Source organism: Xiphias gladius, chromosome 4 (genome assembly GCF_016859285.1).
Source record: "Xiphias gladius isolate SHS-SW01 ecotype Sanya breed wild chromosome 4, ASM1685928v1, whole genome shotgun sequence".
Taxonomy (NCBI): Eukaryota; Metazoa; Chordata; class Actinopteri; order Istiophoriformes; family Xiphiidae; genus Xiphias; species Xiphias gladius.
This window is the reverse complement of record NC_053403.1, coordinates 3074038-3093486: the sequence shown is the minus strand read 5'-3', so window position 1 is coordinate 3093486 and position 19449 is coordinate 3074038. Positions and strand designations below refer to the sequence as shown.

General features: G+C 46.0%; 1 protein-coding gene across 7 annotated transcripts in view; it reads left to right on the top strand.

Annotated features, from left to right (window-relative positions):
* Window positions 1–19449, top strand: part of hivep2a (HIVEP zinc finger 2a) — a 111598-nt gene that overhangs the window by 78245 nt on the left and 13904 nt on the right. For 6 of the 7 annotated variants that reach the window (XM_040125571.1, XM_040125573.1, XM_040125572.1 and 3 more), the window contains 8 exons: window positions 10815–10891; window positions 11009–12350; window positions 12752–14640; window positions 14843–15103; window positions 15418–15583; window positions 15938–16031; window positions 16292–18059; window positions 18259–18416. In XM_040125571.1, the coding sequence (XP_039981505.1) occupies window positions 11360–12350; window positions 12752–14640; window positions 14843–15103; window positions 15418–15583; window positions 15938–16031; window positions 16292–18059; window positions 18259–18416 (5327 nt within the window). In that variant the 5' untranslated portion in view covers window positions 10815–10891; window positions 11009–11359. Of the gene's footprint in view, window positions 1–10519; window positions 10530–10659; window positions 10695–10814; window positions 10892–11008; window positions 12351–12751; window positions 14641–14842; window positions 15104–15417; window positions 15584–15937; window positions 16032–16291; window positions 18060–18258; window positions 18417–19449 lie in introns of those variants that run through there. The other variant, XM_040125577.1, reaches the window with a different exon arrangement.

Genomic DNA, 19449 nt, shown 5'->3' with positions numbered 1-19449 from the left:
TACTAGTACTTCTATCCTAATGGCTGATATGATAAATTCACCATGATGATTCGTTTCCAAAGTGCCGAAACATATTTCGTGCCATACTCACCACATTGTCTGTTGAGATTCTGGATCATCCCCGGTCATGGTGTTTTTGTCAGTGCCATACGAAAGCAGAACGAGCACCGTGACTCATGCGACCCCAACGACTCACGCGTTGGCCAGGTGGGTCAGCGGGACCAAAGACTCTCAAGGTGTTAACGACCCTGCAGGGGGTTAAATGCCTGGGACTCCCAGTCCCCAGACTCGTGAACCTCAAGCGAGTGCAGACGCCTTCGTATAGAACTTGCAAATACTCACCACACTGTTTCACTTTGTTTTTTTTAACAGCGCCCTTCGTGCACATTGACTCATCTATTTGGATTTCCTCTACTTTGTCGTGATTTCAAACTGCAGTTAAGGAAAGTAAACACTTCCTTTGCACGTTTCACAATTACAGTTTTCCACAGAAGAGTAAGGAGTATTCCCAGGGAGCTGGTGGGAACAGACAAGCAAGAAGTGTTGACTCTGCATGAAGAGCAGGCAGCAGCAACAGTAAATGAGACAAAAGGGTGTGAAGGAAAGAACAAGACCACTATTTGAAATGTCAGAGAGGTCATTTTATTTGCCACTAAACATCTCTGATCCTGCTTTTATGGGTTGTATAGTAGTAGAAGGCGTAATTTGTGCGGAATTTCTATCAGGTGATTTAACATTTTGCCACTTGTAGTCACCTCGAGAATCAAAGACGCCGAAATTTAAATGTTTTCTGTTTCGTTTTTTTTTTTTTAAAATGTGACACTGAAGGTGCGTTTCCAGGAACGACATGGTAACATCCGTCTTGTGGATGTCATATAAAGCTGTAGCCACACACACACACACGTCCTTACACACGCCCATGCCGGAAATGCACGTCATCAAGTGCACACTGGACGCCGCTGAAACAGAGCAGAGGGTGACCTCACCTCGCCAGACGTAAGGACTGAACCCACACGCACATAATTACACATCTGCACATACAAAAATCATACAGCAATGGCTGACTAGCATATCTCGCACAGACACGCATACATTTGGGACTGAAACCCGGTCCTGCTTCGGTGGTTTTGGTCTGTCGTCTGAGTGGAACCTGGTGAAAACCTACTGTATTTACTCCAGCACTCAGTCTGGAAGGTAAAAAAACGAACAATGAAAGAAACAAACAAAGACCCTCATCCTGTGTTTACTCTCCTCTGTGAGTGCACCCGAGGGCTAGAATCATTTTTTTTCTAAGAGGCCATATTTTCTCCTTTATCAGATTTTCGGTGGTTTCTCTCAACAGATTTTATTGACCAATTAAAATGCATCTCCACCCTCTATTGTAACCCTTTTTTTTTTTTTTTTTTCCCCATAGTAGTTGGTTTAGTTCAGATGTTGCAGCGGTTTTAGTCAGTCAGCATTTTTCTTCTTCTCAGTTCCTCCTTTCTTTGGAAACCACACAAATGCTCTCCGCTAAAAACACATTCAAACGTCTCCCACAGATTACCTATGGAAGCCTGCAGGGGACAGTAATTGCATTTGTGCGTGAAAGAAACCACAAGTGAAACATGAAGCTGTGGGAATGTAAGACATGGCACTGTTATTTGCCTGCCGCAGTGTTCAACCCATCATTTTTATTTTCCTATGTATTTTATTAACTTTGAAGGAGTTTTTGCCAAGGGTCCCCATCATTTTTGACATTTTGGGATTATGATAATTATTGCATTATCTTCAAAATCTAAGGAGTTAAACAATTTGTCAAAAAACTGTGCAGTTAGGCTTAGTTCTGGAGTTTTAACTTCCTATCGCTGCGGTGTTTCTGGACTGCACACCCCGGAGATCATCTGGGATTTTTAGGAGGAAAAACATAACTTACAAGGTTCATTTCTACTCTGAACACTTTTGGGTCAAATTAAAATAGCAAAAGTGTCCTGGTGAATGTGAGGCGATAGATCATAAAGTTGGATCCCTTCCCCGTCGCGGAGCGGCGATAAGTTTGGAGTAATTCCGTTGTGTAACCGAGGCTTTTATAAGAGCAATTCAGCAGCAGCAGCAGCAGCAGAAGCAGCACTGTAGCCTTGGCACACCAAGAACTTCCTTCTCCCACACACACACACACACACACACACACACACACACACACTCATCCTGTCTCAGCAAAGCTGCCTGTGCTGCTACCTCCTACACACATACTCTATTCAGGGCACACACGCACTCATGCGCACAGACACACACATTTTAGACAGAAATATCCAGTAGCATAATTGACTTCCTACCTGCTGTAAATCACTGTCTACAAGCTGTCTGCTTAAGTGTGTGTGTGTGTGTGTGTGTGTGTGTGTGTACATCACAGTTCAGATGAAGTTTATTTGATTCTTCGCGCTCACACTCTTAGATTTCATTTCAGTCGTTGCTGGAGACCCTCGTCTCCCCGTCTCCCTGCTCTTCACACTCGGTCCCTTTCAAGTCCAGATCCACAGCGATGCCGCAGCTTATGAAATGATGGACAGCACTAAATTAAAACAAAACATGGCTGCCTCAGCATGCACAGGAGGCAGTTTATGTCCTCGGATGACAAAGGGATGATGCTCTGGAGAGATGAAATAATGAGTTTTAGGTGATGATATTTTTATTTCACAAATGGATCTATTTCTATTTCTGCCTCTGTGGCCGATCAAAATTCCCTGCTCTTATGAAACTCAACTCTCAAACACCATGCTGTGATTGTAGAAACAGCCGTTGGGCGTGTATCTTACGGGCCCTTCTACTTGTTTATTTCTTAGCGCCTTGGAACACCAGAAAAGCTTGGCGAGACGGTGACCACTGGAGGGGCCTAGTCTAAAAGCCAACATGGAAGTACAGGTCAGCCAAAGTGGCTCGTCGGGCTTGCTGCAAAACTTGCAAAGCACGCCTCATCGCTGTTGGGGTGCAGTTTGTACTTTGGCGGGAATTCTGACTCTCTGGGTCTCCTCAAAAGATAGCACCGTTAAAAAAAAAAATGTGCCTGACACAACAGGTTCATGCGTCAGAGCTCCCCGAGGTTCAAATCAGCAAGGAGGCCGCGCAACTGCAGGCACAAATCGCTGCGCTTCCATTCAAATGAACCGATTTCACTGTCATAAGTGTTACTTTCAAGCACGCACTGGTTCCTTGTCAGGTACCGGGGTTTTAGAAGAGGCCACGGAGCCTTCGCCAGTGTTGCAAATCCTTGGGAGGCAGAAAGGAAAGATTACCAATCTTTTTTTTTTTTTAGCAGGCTGATGAAGCATTTTGGGGTTTTGAGGTTTTTATGAGCCCGGAGGATTAAAAGCAACGGCTTAAAATAGTCCTGTAATTTATCTGATAGCATTAAAAATCACGACAAATTGAGGTATAAAGTTGTCACCTGACAGCAACGATTCATATGTTAGTAATGACTGCGATTGCTTATTCATACTGCATTTGACCGTGGATTCTTCATTTCTTCACTTTGTCACTTCCCTCCTTTTTTTGCCCCCTTGCAATTTTTTGGGGGGACTTTTTTCCCTAAATGCGAGCGCGACCCTCTCACAGGTGATCGGCCGGGTTTTAATGTCAGTGCCTCAGAGGGACTATAGCTCCCTCAAAGACTGCGGTTTTTTTTCTAGAGCTGCTTTCCCTGCAGAAGCCGTTCGGCGCTCGCACAGAGAAAAATCCATGGCAAAAGAGGCAGAGAGGTTGATTTTTTGCACCCACAAGAGCAGAAAATAGACCGGAATCCAATGCAGCTCCAGTAAGAGACAGAATGGGTTACGAGAAAGTCTCAGTGAATTTCGAGCGGAAAAGCTCTCTGTCCACCCACACATATGACCCAGAGGTGACCGCAACCAGCTCAGGCACTTTCTTTGGAGGTTGTCGGAAAGCTCTCTGGGAAAATGTGAGCAACAGAAATAGAAGTAGAGGAGACAGGTAGAAGGAAAATGGGAATGGAGAAGGTGTCGGTATACCTCATACCGTATGGGTTATAGGTAAACCTGTAAGGGCTGTAGATTAAAACCTAGAATGTAAACAAAGACTTTGACCCTTTTGGATCGAAGCACACCGAATCCCGAACATCAATAAACACTGACTCACAGTCATACCCGGCACTAAAATAGTGGGATTCCTTTGAGAACCTTTATTTTTCTATTACTGGGCAGATCCACATGTGTTCCTCTTCTGCAAATACCTTCTTCACGCTTGTAAAGTTGCACTCCTGTCATGCTGGTAGTTTCCTGGTTAAACCGCAGCCTCCCGCTGTTGGCCTTCCCTTGAGCAGCTTGAGCTCAAGTGCCTTGCTCACGGGCACGGTAGGCGTGGTGCTGTCGAAGGAAGACCATGTTTCCAGTTCACGCTCAGATGCGAGCCCTGTGCAAACAGCAAACCTCACACGGGACTTTTTGCTTTTATCTGGCCCGATGTAAGGACGCCAGTGTTGTAACGTATCTGCTGAGCAAGTGTATTTTTATTCCTAAAACTTTTGGTGGGGGTTAAGATTGGCCCTAAATTTTATTTGGGCCGGCACAGAGAAAGTCTTCAGGTTTTTCAGATTTACCTTTGCAGCGACCTGCGGTCGCTTGCGGTTCACATACGCATACTGGTTTTGTTTTCACCCAGACAGAAAAGGGACGTTTTCTCTCGGACACAACTGCTTTACTTCACCTTTCGAGACAGACAGAAATGACAACACTTTTATCTGCCCATATATATTCCATCCATGTTAACTGCTCCAGCCTCTGTGTCAACGCCATTGGGTACGTCGTACGTTGTACGATGGTTAGAGCGAAGCTACCTGCTCCCCGGCAGAAGATGGCAAACGAGCGCGATATCGGAGCGAATGGAAAGAGAGTGGATCGGCAACTCAGTGCGATTAATCAGGCAAAAGCTGCACTGCAATGCATTAACAAACTTACATCGACCAACGGATGGAGGGCAGTTGAAATACCTTGCTATCATGCCAGCAGATGGATCAGTTCCCAACTCCAGCTTATTGTTCCAGTAACTTCTGTCTCCCTCCAGGTAAAACAAAGGTAGTGTTTTAATGGAGGTGTGTGTGGTTTCGGTCCAGTTTCGGCCAAACAGAGCAGAGCCGAGAAACAAAACACGCTGCCAGCTGCCCTCGATCGCCCCTTCTCTCTCCTTCTCCCTCGCTCTCTTCATGGCTGCATAAAGTGGTTAATCACTGAATGGAAACCATTAGTAACATGTTTAAATAATTTACACAGCGTCTGACCACCCAAAGTACCAGAACACTTTGTCTACCACTCAGAAATATGAAACCCAGCCTTTGTGTGTGTGTGTGTGTGTGTGTGTGTGTGTGTCTGTGTGAGTCTAATCCATGGATACATGTATGTGGTGTATGTATACCTTTGTAAGTGTGTGTGTGTGTGTGTGTGTGTGTGAGACGAACGTGCTGGTATAACCTGATATCAGCTGGCATGACTCTTGTTCTCAAATGCTACGTCCAACTCCAAAACACATCGTTACCTCACCTGAGTCCTTAGTGCTTCTCCTTTATCCTTGCTCTCTATCTGTACTTTTAAGGTCTCCTTGTTGTACCCTAGTTCCCAAGTTTATATCCTTGCTCCCTTTCTTTTTTCCTTCCTTTCCTCATCTCTACATTGTTTTGGTCTCTTTGTTGTGTCCTTGTTCCCTCATTTCTATCCTTTATGTACCTTTCCTCTCCCTAAGCCTCTTCTGCATCCCTTTTCCTGACCTGTTTCATTTGTCATCACTCTGTTATGTCCTTGTTCCCTCATTTGTTTCTTTCGTCCCCTTCATCTCCTGTGTCTGCATTTAGCTTCTTTTTTCCCTCCTTTTTCCCTCTAAATTTTTATACCAACCCCTGCATCTTCCTTTTTCCTACTGTATCCTTATTCCCTCATCTGTGTCCTTGCCCCTTATCTTGGGTTTGTGTTCCATTTTCTTCCCCCGCATCTATGTTTCCTCGTCTGATTTGTCTTTAGCTCCTCTTTTCTCTTCTCTTCATCATTTTTTCTTTTGTATCCTCTTCCCCTCTCTGTCATCCTCATTTTCTTTCCCTCTCCTTAATTGTTTACTTTAATTTTTCCCCTTTCATGTATCTCGATTTCCTCCTTTATCCCCTTTTTCCTTCTACTCCTGAATCCTTATTCCCTCAATCTATTATTTTTCCTTTGTTTGTTCCGAATCCCCTGGTTTTTGGCTCCTTACTGTTCCTCTCCCTCCTTCTTCCTCATTTGTGTCCTTATTTCTGCTCCTGTATCAATCTTCTCTGTCCTTCTTTGTTCCTCCACGTCATTTCTTGTTTCTTTTATTCTTGTTTCCTCTCCTATAGTGTGGATTTTTACCTCTATCCTGTATGAAATATATTAGTCTGCATATGCAAAAGAGTGACATGCCAAACACACACACACACACACACACACACACACACACACACACACACACACACACACACACACACACACACACACACACACACACACACACACACACACAGAGAGAGGGAGAGAGAGAAACACACACACAAAGACACTTTCTCTCTGTTTTTGTGTCACAGGAATTCCAACAATTCCCACTGGTATGCGGCACCCTGGCAGGCCAATTTAAGAATAACTAGCCACCACACACATACACACACCCACACACACACACACACACACACACACACACACACACACACACACACACACACACACACACACACACACAAATACAGACTGTTATACCAGAGGCCAGCTCTACCCTTGTCTGGGTCTTTCATTGAAAGTAAATGAGAGGCTTATCTACTGCATATCTGAACAAGACACTGTAGGAGAGAGGGATTATTGGTGAGTGTGTGTCTGGGGGAGAGAAAGAGATGAATGCATCACAACCCTGAGCTGAAACACAGAAAGACACACACAGGCTAATAATGATACAAGGAGGGAAAGGGATTTGCACAAATATTGATCTATTATCTCGTCGTTTGGGAACATTATTCCCGAATGTCATTCCGATGAAGCCGGATGAAATGGAGTGGAAGAGAAAGAGGGAGAGAGACTGCCGTTGGCCCTTAGGATAGAGCAGCCTCCCACACACTGCATGGAGCACCACGCACTCACACGCACACAGCCTTCTGTTCTTAGTGCATGATTAATGCCCACACACTATTCATACCTCCAGGGTTTGGGCATGTGTGTATGAGTGTACTTGTACATACCTGCATGTATCTTCCTTTTGTTAAACCTCTGGTAGATTACTGTGTATCAACCCATTTACAGGGGAAGTTTCCATTGAACCTCCGTCTACGCAAGCTCAGCGGGTCTAAAGAAAATCTCGTCCAAAGAAACCCGGGGTACTGAGACACAGTCGAGGTATCTCGAGGAAGTGGGTGCTTTGGAAAGGCCAGCACAGGGCAAACCAGACACAACCGATCCTGCAAATAGTCCAAAGCTCATAACAAGAAGATCTTATTGCTAAATAATCAGATATTTCAATCCGACAAGGATCTTCCCCAGAGATCCTTATTGTAATGAAATACAGGACGGGGTATGGAGCATCGTCACTGTTGCTGTTGCCGTTCTTCTACAGCTGATTGTGGTTAAGACAACATTTAACATTTGAGGACTGGCTTCATTCACGCAAAGGGTTAACAGCGGTCCCTATACCTATGGTGTAGGTTTTGATGTTTAGATGTCTGCATCGGATTTAATGGTGGCACCAGGTTAAGCAAGGCAGCCCAGCAATGTTTTCCAGCTCCTCCTGAGGGATCGCAAGGCGTTCTCAGGCCAGGTGAGATATATAATCTCTCCAGTGTGTTCTGGGTTGGCCCCCGGGGTCTCCTACCAGCTGAAAGTGCCCAGAGGACCTCCAATGAAAAGCGCCTAGGAAGCATCGTAATCAGACGCCCGAACCACCTCAACTGGGTCCTTTCAGCGGCTCTACACCGAGCTCTCGGAGGATTTCAGAGCACCTAATCGTATCTCTATGACCCTGCGGAGGAAACTCATTTCAGCCACTTGTATCTGCGATCTCATTATTTCGGTCACTACCCGGGTAGTCGGTTAGTTGGGTGTTTTGCCTTGTTTCATTACTTAACAGGAGACTACTGCTTTGAAATCGTGCTGTTTCATTCACTGTGATGGAAAGTACTTATTGCAGCATAAGGTTTGCAGTGGCGACCTTCACTATTAACCATCGCCACCAGCACCAGAAACTTAAGGCAGCCCAAGCTGACTGATTACAGTTCTTGCAGTCTCTGTGGGGTATGTAGGTGGCCGCCATAGCCCCAGTATGTAGTTATGTTTTTAAGGAGGCACACGCGAGCTACATCATAGATATGGCTGCATAGATTTCGAAGCTACACTTTAACTCCTTAATGCACAACTAAAAAGCTGTGGATCCTTTCTTTATCATTTGCCCCATACCAAGAACTCTTGGGGCTATATCTCAACTGGCTGCCAGTTTGAACATAACCATAAACAAATCAGCGATGAATTTAAGCTAGCCAGGCTGCCTGGGTCTGCCCCTGCCTTGCCCACTGTGATAGACTGTCTGGATCTGGAGTTGGGTCGGTAGATTAATGCAAACACCTTCATGAATTTGATGAATTCATGAAGGTGTTTGCATTCATCTCACCCACCAGTATCCCAGAGAACACCCAAATGTGTCTGAAGCGGTTGGATCCCGATGCCTCGTCAGGTGTTTGGAATGCAATCGCGTTTGTTTAAGGCTGTCTTCTTGTGATTAGACAGCTCAAGATACATGATAGTGACACGCAGACAACAAGAAAGAAACGTAGATCAGGTTTGATACTACAGTATTCAGTGGGTATAAAACACCACCTAGATCTATTTCCATATCTATGAAGGCTGAGATGATCTCTGCTCCTTTATGTTAAGTAACTCTGGTTATTTAAAGCATTCTGATAAATCTCTTTGTGAGAGTGTTTGAGTGTGTGTGCCTTACTATTTTTACCTCTGAGTACAGCCTGTGAATGTGCCTCTTTTGGCCTACCTACGACTTGGGTGTCTCGTCATGCCCTTTGCCAGCTACCCCACCCCCCCACGATACACAACTGGCACACTCACTTCCCACGCTTATACACAGTCACACGCATAAACAACACCAGTAGCTATGTCTCTCCTACGCACAGGAACTGGGGCAGGTTGTGTTGGTGCATGTATGAATAAAGCTTTATGTAAGCCATTCACTACACACTCCCACTCGCGCTGCAGACTGCGGCCATTCAACATTTTCATTACAAAACCAGTCACTTTACATAAGGTTAAACAGGAGTATAACCAATAAATATCCGGGTTATTATGTGTGTGTAATTCGGGAGGTCAGATAGGGTGTGTGCGATAGCAGACGGTAAAGCGGCGACAAGATGGATTGCCTATTATTAGTTCCAACTTTACCTCCAAGTCTTCACCACGGGTTGTGTACATTTGCCTGTAGTCATGTCAGCTGACCCTCCTACTAACCAATCAGCATCACTCTAAGTTTGATGCTGGCCAAACCGAATACCCATCATATCTAACAGAGCAGCCAGTCCTTTAGGTTTCATACCACATTCTTGCACCGTTGACACCATGGAAAACATAAAAATATGACCCAGGTCTGAGATAGTAGTTCCGGAGTGTGTTTGTGTGTTTGTGTGAGTGTGTACGTGTATGTGTAGAGGGGGGTGCATGTGAAAAACACAAGGTAGCCTAAAGTTAGCATTTCTGCTGCTAAGAATACAGCATGTTTTCCTAAAATGCTATTTATAGATTTCACGATGGGCCCCCAGACACACACGTCACTGAGCTCTGCTTACCAGCACTGAGGCCACAGTATGTGTGTGTGTGTGTGTGTGTGTGTGTGTGTGTGTGTGTGTGTGTGTGTGTGTGTGTGTGTGTGTGTGTATTGAAATCAGAGTCCGAGGGAGGTTCTTTAAACCCTGAGATGAGGAAATACAAAGCAAAACTCCTACTTCAGCAGGCATATGTTTGTGTGTATGTGTGTGTGTGTGTGTGTGTATGTGTTTGTGTGTTTGTGCGTTTGCTCTGCTGCTCTGTGTTCAGGTGTTGGTGTGGTTAAGAATCGTTAAACAACGGAAACACAGACATATACGCTGTGTCTACTGCAGTGTTTGCAGTACAGCTGCAATGCCTTCAAGTGCTGTATGTGCGTATGTGTGTGTCTCTTTTTGTTTCTCTGTGTGTGTGTGTGTGTGTGTGTGTCTTCTCTTGTTTGCTTTTTGACAGAGCACATACCAAGTTAGATCAAACTGTGACACCCAAAGAGGAAGCAAAGGTGCTAGCGCCGATGACTGCTCTTCGACTTGGCCTTTTTGGACGCCTACACATATTATGACACTGCGACGTCACTTCCACAGCACTATTTATAAGCCTTTGTGTCTTTTTAGGAACAGCGTGGGCTTGCTTTGCATTGTTGACTCACTGAGTGGAAGGAGGAGGGAGGGCGAAGGGAGGAGGAAGGGGTGGAAAAGGCAAAAAGCACAGATGGATTCCAGTGTAGAGAAAGTAACTGAGCAATCAATGACATTTACATTCGCACATCAGGCATGTTCTTTACAACTTAGTAAGTCTTCTCTGTACAACAAAGTATGCAGTAATGTGTCGCACTTAGTCATAATGTTCCATCTTATTGTAGAGGACCTTAAGGTTTCAGCACAGAACCAATTTATGGTAAGAGGGAGATGTCAGGTGAAAGGTTAACTGTGCCATCACTGAATTTGATTAATGAAATAATGGATGATTTTGGACATCAAAACTAATTATTTTCTTTTCTCTTTTGTTTTGCTGCAGGTCTTTTTTTGAGAAAAAACTGAATGACTTTTGAAGCTACAGAAAGAGGATCTACAAGCACTTTTACCTAAAGAAAAGTTAGTATTTATGCTTTTATAATATTCATTATGTTGTTAACCTTAATTTACACTGTTAACTTAAAATGCTCTCCCCAAGTCCTCAAACATTATTCTTTGTTTTTCTGCCCTCTCCAGATCACTCAAGGATCTTTCTGCCTTTAGATGAACTGGACAGAAAAACAACGCACAACAACATTAGCGTGTTTACAAAATGGCAAAAGGAGAGAAACATTTCTGATGTTATCCACTAAAGCTACCGTTTTATTTCCACCTCTTAATTCCTTTTTCCAGCCTGGCTCTACAATCAGTCTATTTAAGCGATGGATGGGTACTTCCTGTTTCTGTGAACTTGGCGGCAGCCCTCAAAGGTTCAGCTATCATGCCTGGTAGACTGGGGAACTGGTAACCCTCCAGAACCCGCCTTCCCAACTCCCCCACCATCCCCTCTCTCCTCCCTCTTCTAACCCACAGAAGAGCTTCACAAAAATGGAGGCTCGTGAATCAGCTGCCGCTGGGCAGAAGTGCTCAAATAAGGAACCAGTGAAAGAGAGGGTGCCTCTGCAAAGAAAGTGGGCGTCCGAGCCCTCTGCAACAACCAAACGAAGCACTTTTGCTGACCCTGAGACAAAACACCATGAGAGTTTGCCGTGTGGTGCCACTGGGGGATCAGCACCTCAGCAGAAGTACGCAATCACAGGGAATTCTGGAAAGCTGCTATCTGGACCCTCTGCAGTTGGGGCCATTGGAGGCCCACCATCTCAAGACCCCCAAGGGCCCTTTGCTCAGGGGTTCCCAAGGGGATACTCCTACCAGCTGGGCCAGCCATACCCTCAGCACCCCCAGACTGAGCGCTTCCTCTCAGGAGCCAAACCACAGCCAGGCCTAGAGCCTCATGCCTGGCCATTTGCTGGCCAGTTGCCTTCAGATGACCTGTACCCTGTAGGACACCCAGGACATACTCACCCTCATGGGGCTGGGGCAGGGAGGTTTCCTCGACAGAAATCTCCCAGTTTACCCAGTTCCTTCGGACAGTATTCTCAGTCAGGCCCTGAGCCAGGTGAGGAGGGCTACAGCAAAAAAGAGCAGAAGCCGAAAAAGCCTGGTAAGTACATCTGTCACTATTGTGGGAGAGCTTGTGCCAAGCCCAGTGTCCTGAAGAAGCACATCCGTTCACATACTGGAGAAAGGCCATATCCTTGCGTACCCTGTGGCTTTTCCTTCAAAACCAAGAGCAACCTTTACAAGCATCGCAAGTCTCATGCTCATGCCATCAAGGCTGGACTCGTACCATTTTCAGAGCTAGCTGTGGCTCGCAGTGGGGACGTGGACCATGCATCGCCAGTGGGCGAGGCCGAGGTCCACTCAGATGGAGAGCAGAGCACTGACACAGATGAGGAAGGTGTGGAGGGCTCAACCATGCTGACGGACAAAGACAGCCCTATCCCACAGATCTCCTTTGAAGCTGACAAGAATACAGGTAATGTTTCCTCAATTTTTGCTCAACGAGACCCATTTTGAACAATTAAATCGTTAAAACCGGGATATAGTTCTGTTCCCTAAAAGCCCAATTTCTCAAAAATCAAAAAATTTTGGTTCAAGGACACCCTGTCTCTGACCTCTGGCTAGTTTTGTTATGTTACTATGTCAGTGAAAACAATATGTGTTGCATTAAGTACTACTCAGTATGGACTTTTCTTAATGACCATAACCTAAAATCTAAAAAAACTTATATTTTCTACTCTGCCTGACTCTGTTCAACTGCACTCATTTACTGCCTACATGTCCTCGCTTTTATGCTCCAGTTTTTATTCAATACTATCCTGCTTTTTAATGGTATACTTTACTCTGTATCATGCTCCACTCTTACTCACTGTATAGGTCGTGGGGAACCAGCATATGCAGACTCAGCTGAAGAGCTGTCCGTGGGATCTATGAAAGTGCCTATCCTTATCATCCCAAAGCCTGGGGGAGTCCCCTCCACAGGGATGGAGTGCCCACCCTTTCAGGACATAAAGGGGTCACATCACATGTTGGCATCACAGGCTGGTGGAAGAGCGCATTCACTGGATGACTCCCCCACCATCAAACAGCGTTTGGCCCTGAGACTGAATGAGAAAAAGGGCCAGGACACTGACTCCGCCGTGTCCCAGTCCCTGAACCTCCTTAGTCCTCACAGCAAAGGCAGCACAGACTCTGGCTACTTTTCTCGATCCGAGAGTGCAGAACAGCAGATCAGCCCTCCAAATACTAATGTCAAGACGTACGAAGAGATTATGTTTGGTCGGACTTGGTACTACCGACCCAACTCCAGATCCAGACAGTCTATCACAGTTGGCAAGGCAGGGGCAGACCCAGGCAGCCTGGCTAGCTTAAAGCAATCAGGTGCTATTCTGGACATGGGGAAGATAGCTGAGGATCATATCTGTTTCAGAGGAGATGTAGGAATCTCTGGAGATCCCAAGCAGTATCCAACAGGACCCTGTCAAAGCAGTACAGGGCTTCTGGAGCCTCCATCAGACTCTGGGCCCCTTATTAGGAGTAACTCAATGCCAACTTCCTCCCCTCCCAACCTCAGTGTCCCCCCAGGGATCCGGGGCAGCCACTCTTTCGATGAGATGATGACAACGGATGATGTGTTTTACCCACCAGGGCTTCGCAGACTCAGAAGACAGGCTGCGTTTGAACATTCAGCCAATGAAGCCCATGTAGGAGAGGCTGAGGGCTATGGACACATGCCCAAGAATTTAGCTTCATCCCTGGGTATGAAGATTGGTGAGCGAAGCCCAGGAGTCCCAGAGCACATTGCCTACACCCCATATGGTACTAAAGTTAGCATGTCAGAAATAGCCACAAGAAAAAGGAGGAAAGAGAAGAGTGTTGGGGATGAGGAGGACAGCCCTGGACACTGTGACAGTAGCTGTAGTGGTTCAGTGGAGATGATTGGGGACTATGAGTTTAAACAAAGTAGTCTTGATGGGTCAAGAGCCACCCCAACAGGGAAGGGCTCTCTTCACAGCGCTCACAGCCAGTCTGACAGCTTTGACACCTGTGCCAGCATGTGCTCTGAGGACATTGCGTTGTTTCCTGACTCTGAGGGCAGGAAGGCAGCTGGGAATGTTATATCAGTCATCCAACACACCAACTCCCTCAGCCGGCCAAATTCCTTTGAGAAGTCAGAGTCCTTTGAGCAGCCAGGATATCAGCATTCAGATAAAGGTCTATGTAGCCAGTACTCGGAGCAGTCCGACACAGAGATCTTTGAAGATGCTCTGAGTCCCGATTCTGCCCTACTGAGGACAGAGAGCATGGAGCAGCAACTGCAGAGTGACAGCGACCTGGCCTCACTTTCATCTTCATCAGCTGCAACCTCACCTGGCCAGCCTTATCACATCCCACACAAACTAGTCCGACAACCCAACATCCAAGTTCCTGAGATCAGAGTGACGGAGGAGCCAGATAAGCCTGACAAAGATACAGAAGCTCCAATGACCAAGGAACCAGAAAAGCAGCAGCAGCATGTTGAGGAGTTTCAGCTGCCACAGAGGAGTGACACACTCTCCCAGATGCCATCAGAAAAGCTCCCACCGAAGAAGAAGAGGCTGCGCCTGACGGACATGGAACACTCATCTGGGGAATCAAGCTTTGAGTCAACCTGCACCAGCCTCTCTCGCAGCCCAAGTCAGGAGAGCAACCTGTCCCACTCCTCTTCCTTCTCCATGTCCTTTGACAGAGAGGAAATCCTCAAGTCTGTCTCCCCCACCAAACAGGTATCCTGTTATATGTATAGTAATTTCAAGTTACTTAGCTACCCACCCAGCAGTTTTAGTACAGTTTTTTCGGCATGTTCTGCTTTCATGGTGCTACAATGGTTATTGTACACTATCATTAATTTTATATTATTGTAACATGTGTAACAATTGTTACAATTATGTAACAGTTGTAACAGTTTTCTTTGTGATTCTGAACCAGGATGACTCGTTGGCCTCCGGTGGTGGAGCTAAGCAGTCGGAGTTCCTCACAGTACCCGGCAGCGGTCATCCCAGCCACCACCAGCAGAGAGAAATGAGGAGGTCTTCATCGGAGCAGGCACCATGTACGCTGCCCACAGAGTTACCCGAAATGCGCAGCAAATCCTTTGACTACGGAAGCTTGTCCTCCTCCAGACAGGGAGAGCTATACTCCAGTGCCTCTGCAGTGAAGGAACGCCGGCGTGGATATCTTGTCCGACAGGTAGCATAAAATGCTCCCTACTGATCTAATTCTTTAAAAAATGGATTTGAAGTTCTAGTCGGTCATTTAGACGAACTTCAAAGCTGTAGATTATTATTCTTTAGTTTAAGCACGTATGTACCCTGGAGGAAAAAAGGGGGCTCAGAAATGTCAAGGGCTCTTAAAGCCAATGTTTTAGCACCTCCACCTATTTCATCCAAATTTCCATATGCTATATCAATGTAATATTGTGACTTTGGGTTACATGGTAAGTATCACAAAATTCTATTTAATAACAACTGACCCGCTCTACTCCTTACACTCACATTTGACAGGCCTCACTGAGTGTTTATCCAGAGGCAGTGGGCCAGGAACCAGGGGGCACTGAGATGTCAATCAAACAGGAGAGTTCGGAACACGGGACATGGTCTGGACCAACAGGATCCCCCCACAGCAGCACCGATGTAGCCAGCAGAACCAAGAGGGTTGGCAGTAGCACTGGTGGGTAGCCTTGCGTTACACTACTAAACTATGCTCTGTATATTTTTAAAAAAAATTTGTATATAGTTTTCCAGTAATAAACACACGAAGGCTTAAGCACAAACTCGACACAAAGTTTCTCAGAAATTTGTGATACTCTTCTTAAATTTATATTCAAATTGCAGTATCATAATAACGTTTTTTTTTGTTTTGGGGTCTTTCTCTGCTCAATAAACTAGGAAGGGGTTGAAGCATTTGGACCAATGAGTTACCAAATGAGTTCCAGTACCAAAATATGGGAGTAGCATGTGGGATTTCTTTTGTAGGGAAGAATTTCATTACAAAAAACAATACATTCTTATGTTTTATGCGCAGGTATAGGATCTCACCAACACCAACAGCACCATCCGCATCTCCTCCAGCAGAGTATCAGTGAGGACAGCCTGCAGGACGAACCACTCTATGGCAGGTAAGAGAGTCTAGGTTTCCTAATGCAACCCGGAAATTACTTATAGCCTCTCATATTTAGCTGTGAAGGAATGGACAAAAATCAGACACCATGAAATGCAAATACTTGAGTATTTGCACTCATTACTGATAGTATTCTTTCAACAATTGCTATTGCCTGTACTATTTCACCAACTGGTTCTATTATTACAATATTATTTGTAATATTACATATAATACTTGTTATGATAATAAGAATATTCAACCTTTTCTCCATAATAGGTCCCAGCAGCATCGTCTGCAGGCCCAGGGCTCATCATCGGAGGGAGAACATCCAGGTCATGAGGTCATGAGCAAGGAAGTAATGCAGCAGTACCAGAGCGGTCCCCCCTACTTTTCCTTCCAGCAACCAGGTCTATTCTGGAGTCAGGAGGCCGGGCAGACACCCAGACAGCAGCTGGCCCAGCAGCAACTCCAAAAGCTCCACAGCAGATCACCAAGCACCCTGCCCGGACACCCACCACACAAACAACAACCACTCCACGCCCTGCAGCAAATCCAGGATCAACAGCCACATGATGGAAAATCAGAAAATCCAAGCCCTCAGATGTACCCTTCGTCTTTCTCATCTCGCACCACTCCTCTGTCCCAGCAACAGCAAAACTTTGGCTCTCTCTCCTCCAAACTCTCCCTGCCCAACTCCACCACCACCCCCATGCTTTTGCAGCAGATCCAACCTGTCTTTGCCACCCAGAACCTGGGATCCCAGGCTTCTCTACCTGGTATGCTGGTTCCTGTGCGGATCCAAACCCATGTGCCATCATTTGGTAGTGCTATGTACACCAGTGTTAGTCAGCTGATAGCTACACATGTTAGTGGAGCACAAGGGGTAGGCTTAGTTAGGCCGGGCGGTGCTGACAACACCAACATGTCTCCACCGGTTGGTGTTGTGAGTGCCAGCAAACCACATGGAGGAATTGGAGCAGGTTTCAATCTATCGCATTTCTTGGGACAGACCGATGGCACAGTGCTGCGCTACCCACCCTGGAAGGTACCAGATTCACTGCCGGAGCAACGTCTGAACACAGGGATCCCACTGTCACTGACGTCAGGCACCATATCCACCACAGATGCCTCAGGGTCTGGCATGGGTGGCAGCAAGCGCATGCTTTCCCCCGCCAGCTCTCTGGAGCTCTTCATCGAGACTAAGCAGCAGAAAAGAGTGAAGGAGGAAAGGATGTATGGACAGATTGTTAAGGAGATGAGCGCCGTGGAGCTGAGTGGAACTGAAAGCACTAACAAGCCTGAGAAGGTCCAGGGCAGAGGTCAGCGAGCCCGTCTGAAGAGTGAAGGCTCCATGGATGACTCTGAGAGGATGTCCTCTTCTCCACCGTTAAGCGACTTCCCTGTTGCCACCAAGATTACCATTCCCGTCCGTTCTTCTGCCCCCCACCTCCCTGATGTACCGCGGGCCGAGAGCTTCACCCCTCCGCTCCAGATTGTCACAGACCGTTCCCCGGTTTCAGGTGGACGGGACTCCCCAGAGGAGCTTGACGTGGACGATTCAGGTCCAGAGCCCAACTCTAGCCCCCAGTCCATGGTCTCCTCCAACGATGCAGAAGATACTGACAACACAAGGCAGCCTGCACCAGGTGAAATCCCTGTCAGCATGCTGGTTCAGCCAGCTCCTAACCAAAGCGCAGGATTATCCGGAACAGTGGGCCAGAATCTGCTACTCACGGATGTGGCTGATGTCCAGCAGTTTTTCCAGTTCCCTAGCCTGCGCACTATGAGCAGAGTCAGCTGGTGTTTCCTGAAATACACCAAACCCAACAGCACCCAGGCTGGTCTGCGTAGCTCCGTCTACAGTTCATGGTGTGTAAACTCATACAATCCCAATCCTCTGAACCTCAGCACCAAGGCTGCGCTGGCCCTGCTGAGGTCCAAACAAAGGAGAAACACCGATTCGATGTGCACAACAGCAGCCATGTCACCACCCAGCTCTGGAAAACTGGTGTCATCTGTGGCCTGGAAGCTGAGGTTTGATCAGGTATGCCCTGAAATGATGTAAATTGAAATTTAAAACAATCTTGACACATGAAGAAAAAAAACATTTGAGTGTGAAAACAATACAGAGAAACATCAAAAAGTATGAAGAAATCTATTATTTATTTTTCTCTGTATCCTTCTACTCTGTCCTTCATACTACTCCTCTCCTCTCTTTCCTTTTTCTGCTCTCGTCTCTACAGTTGAAGCCAGAGCTGATGCCTGTTGATGTCAGTAATTTTGGGCGGAAGATGAAGGGAGTGGTGTCGTGGGACCGTTCGAAAGAGGAGCAGGTAGAGAAGGAGGTCTCAGTGAAACAGCCCGCCACTGAGCCGACCCGCATCAAGATCTTCGAAGGCGGGTACGTCCAGCAAACACACACGGTCCAATAAGTGAGGCCCAATAAAGTGACAGAAATCATGTCAGCATTTATCCTATGTAATATCAAAATGATTCTGCTGACTGAGATGAGTATTGCACATATTTTCTAGCAGTTTGTGATGGCACTCTTGCCTATAAATGCTGAACGATAGATATGACGTTTGTCTTTTCAAAGAATTTAAATATAGTTCCTCCTGTTTGCCTTTGCACCGTAGATCACAGAGTTTGTTTCATCCTTCTTCTGAGACCCGTGGGGTAAAGAGCAGAAAGCAGATTGAAAGTCCATTATTGAAAGTCTATATAAGGCTGTTTACTTTGCTGTGACTGAGAATGGACGTTACTACTAGAATATAAATTATCTGCTAAACAGTTTAAACCCTAGTGAGACTAAAAAGTCAATCATCAGAGGAAGAAGTCGTGAAGGCAGCCGTAAGTAGAAATTGACATATAAAGTAAATTCTTTATATTTGAAATGATTTTTTCAGTGTTTTGCAATAATACCCAGAATTCCAGACTCTTCAAATTGTGTACAAATGCTAAATCTTCATTATCCATGGCAAAAGTAGTTCCCGTTTTCATTTCAGTTACTTGGTTGGTGTCCTTGTCAGCACAGTATCTCAAAAGGCAATGACATCTGGTGCACAGGAAGCCCTTTTGTTGAGGAATAATTGGTGAGATTTTGACAGTGATTGAGATCTGGGATTTTTAAAATATACAAGCTGAAGCTGAGAGGGCTGCAGGGCCCGTTAGAGGTACTTTTCCGAGTCGAGAACCTGAAGCAATGTCTGAGTGTGACAGCAAGCTTGGTGTCGCAATAAGTTTTCGCTCTCTCTTATTTTTAGCAGGCATGGTATCGCCCGTTATAGAAACATTTCAAACATCCAGAACTTATCACAACAAGGTTAAAAAGTGCTTTGGATGAACAAATTAAGAATTTAACCCTAAAAGAGGAGAAAAGGCGTCAGATCATCAGGCAAAGAGCTCCAGAGCTGAGGTGCCACGACAGGAGGAGC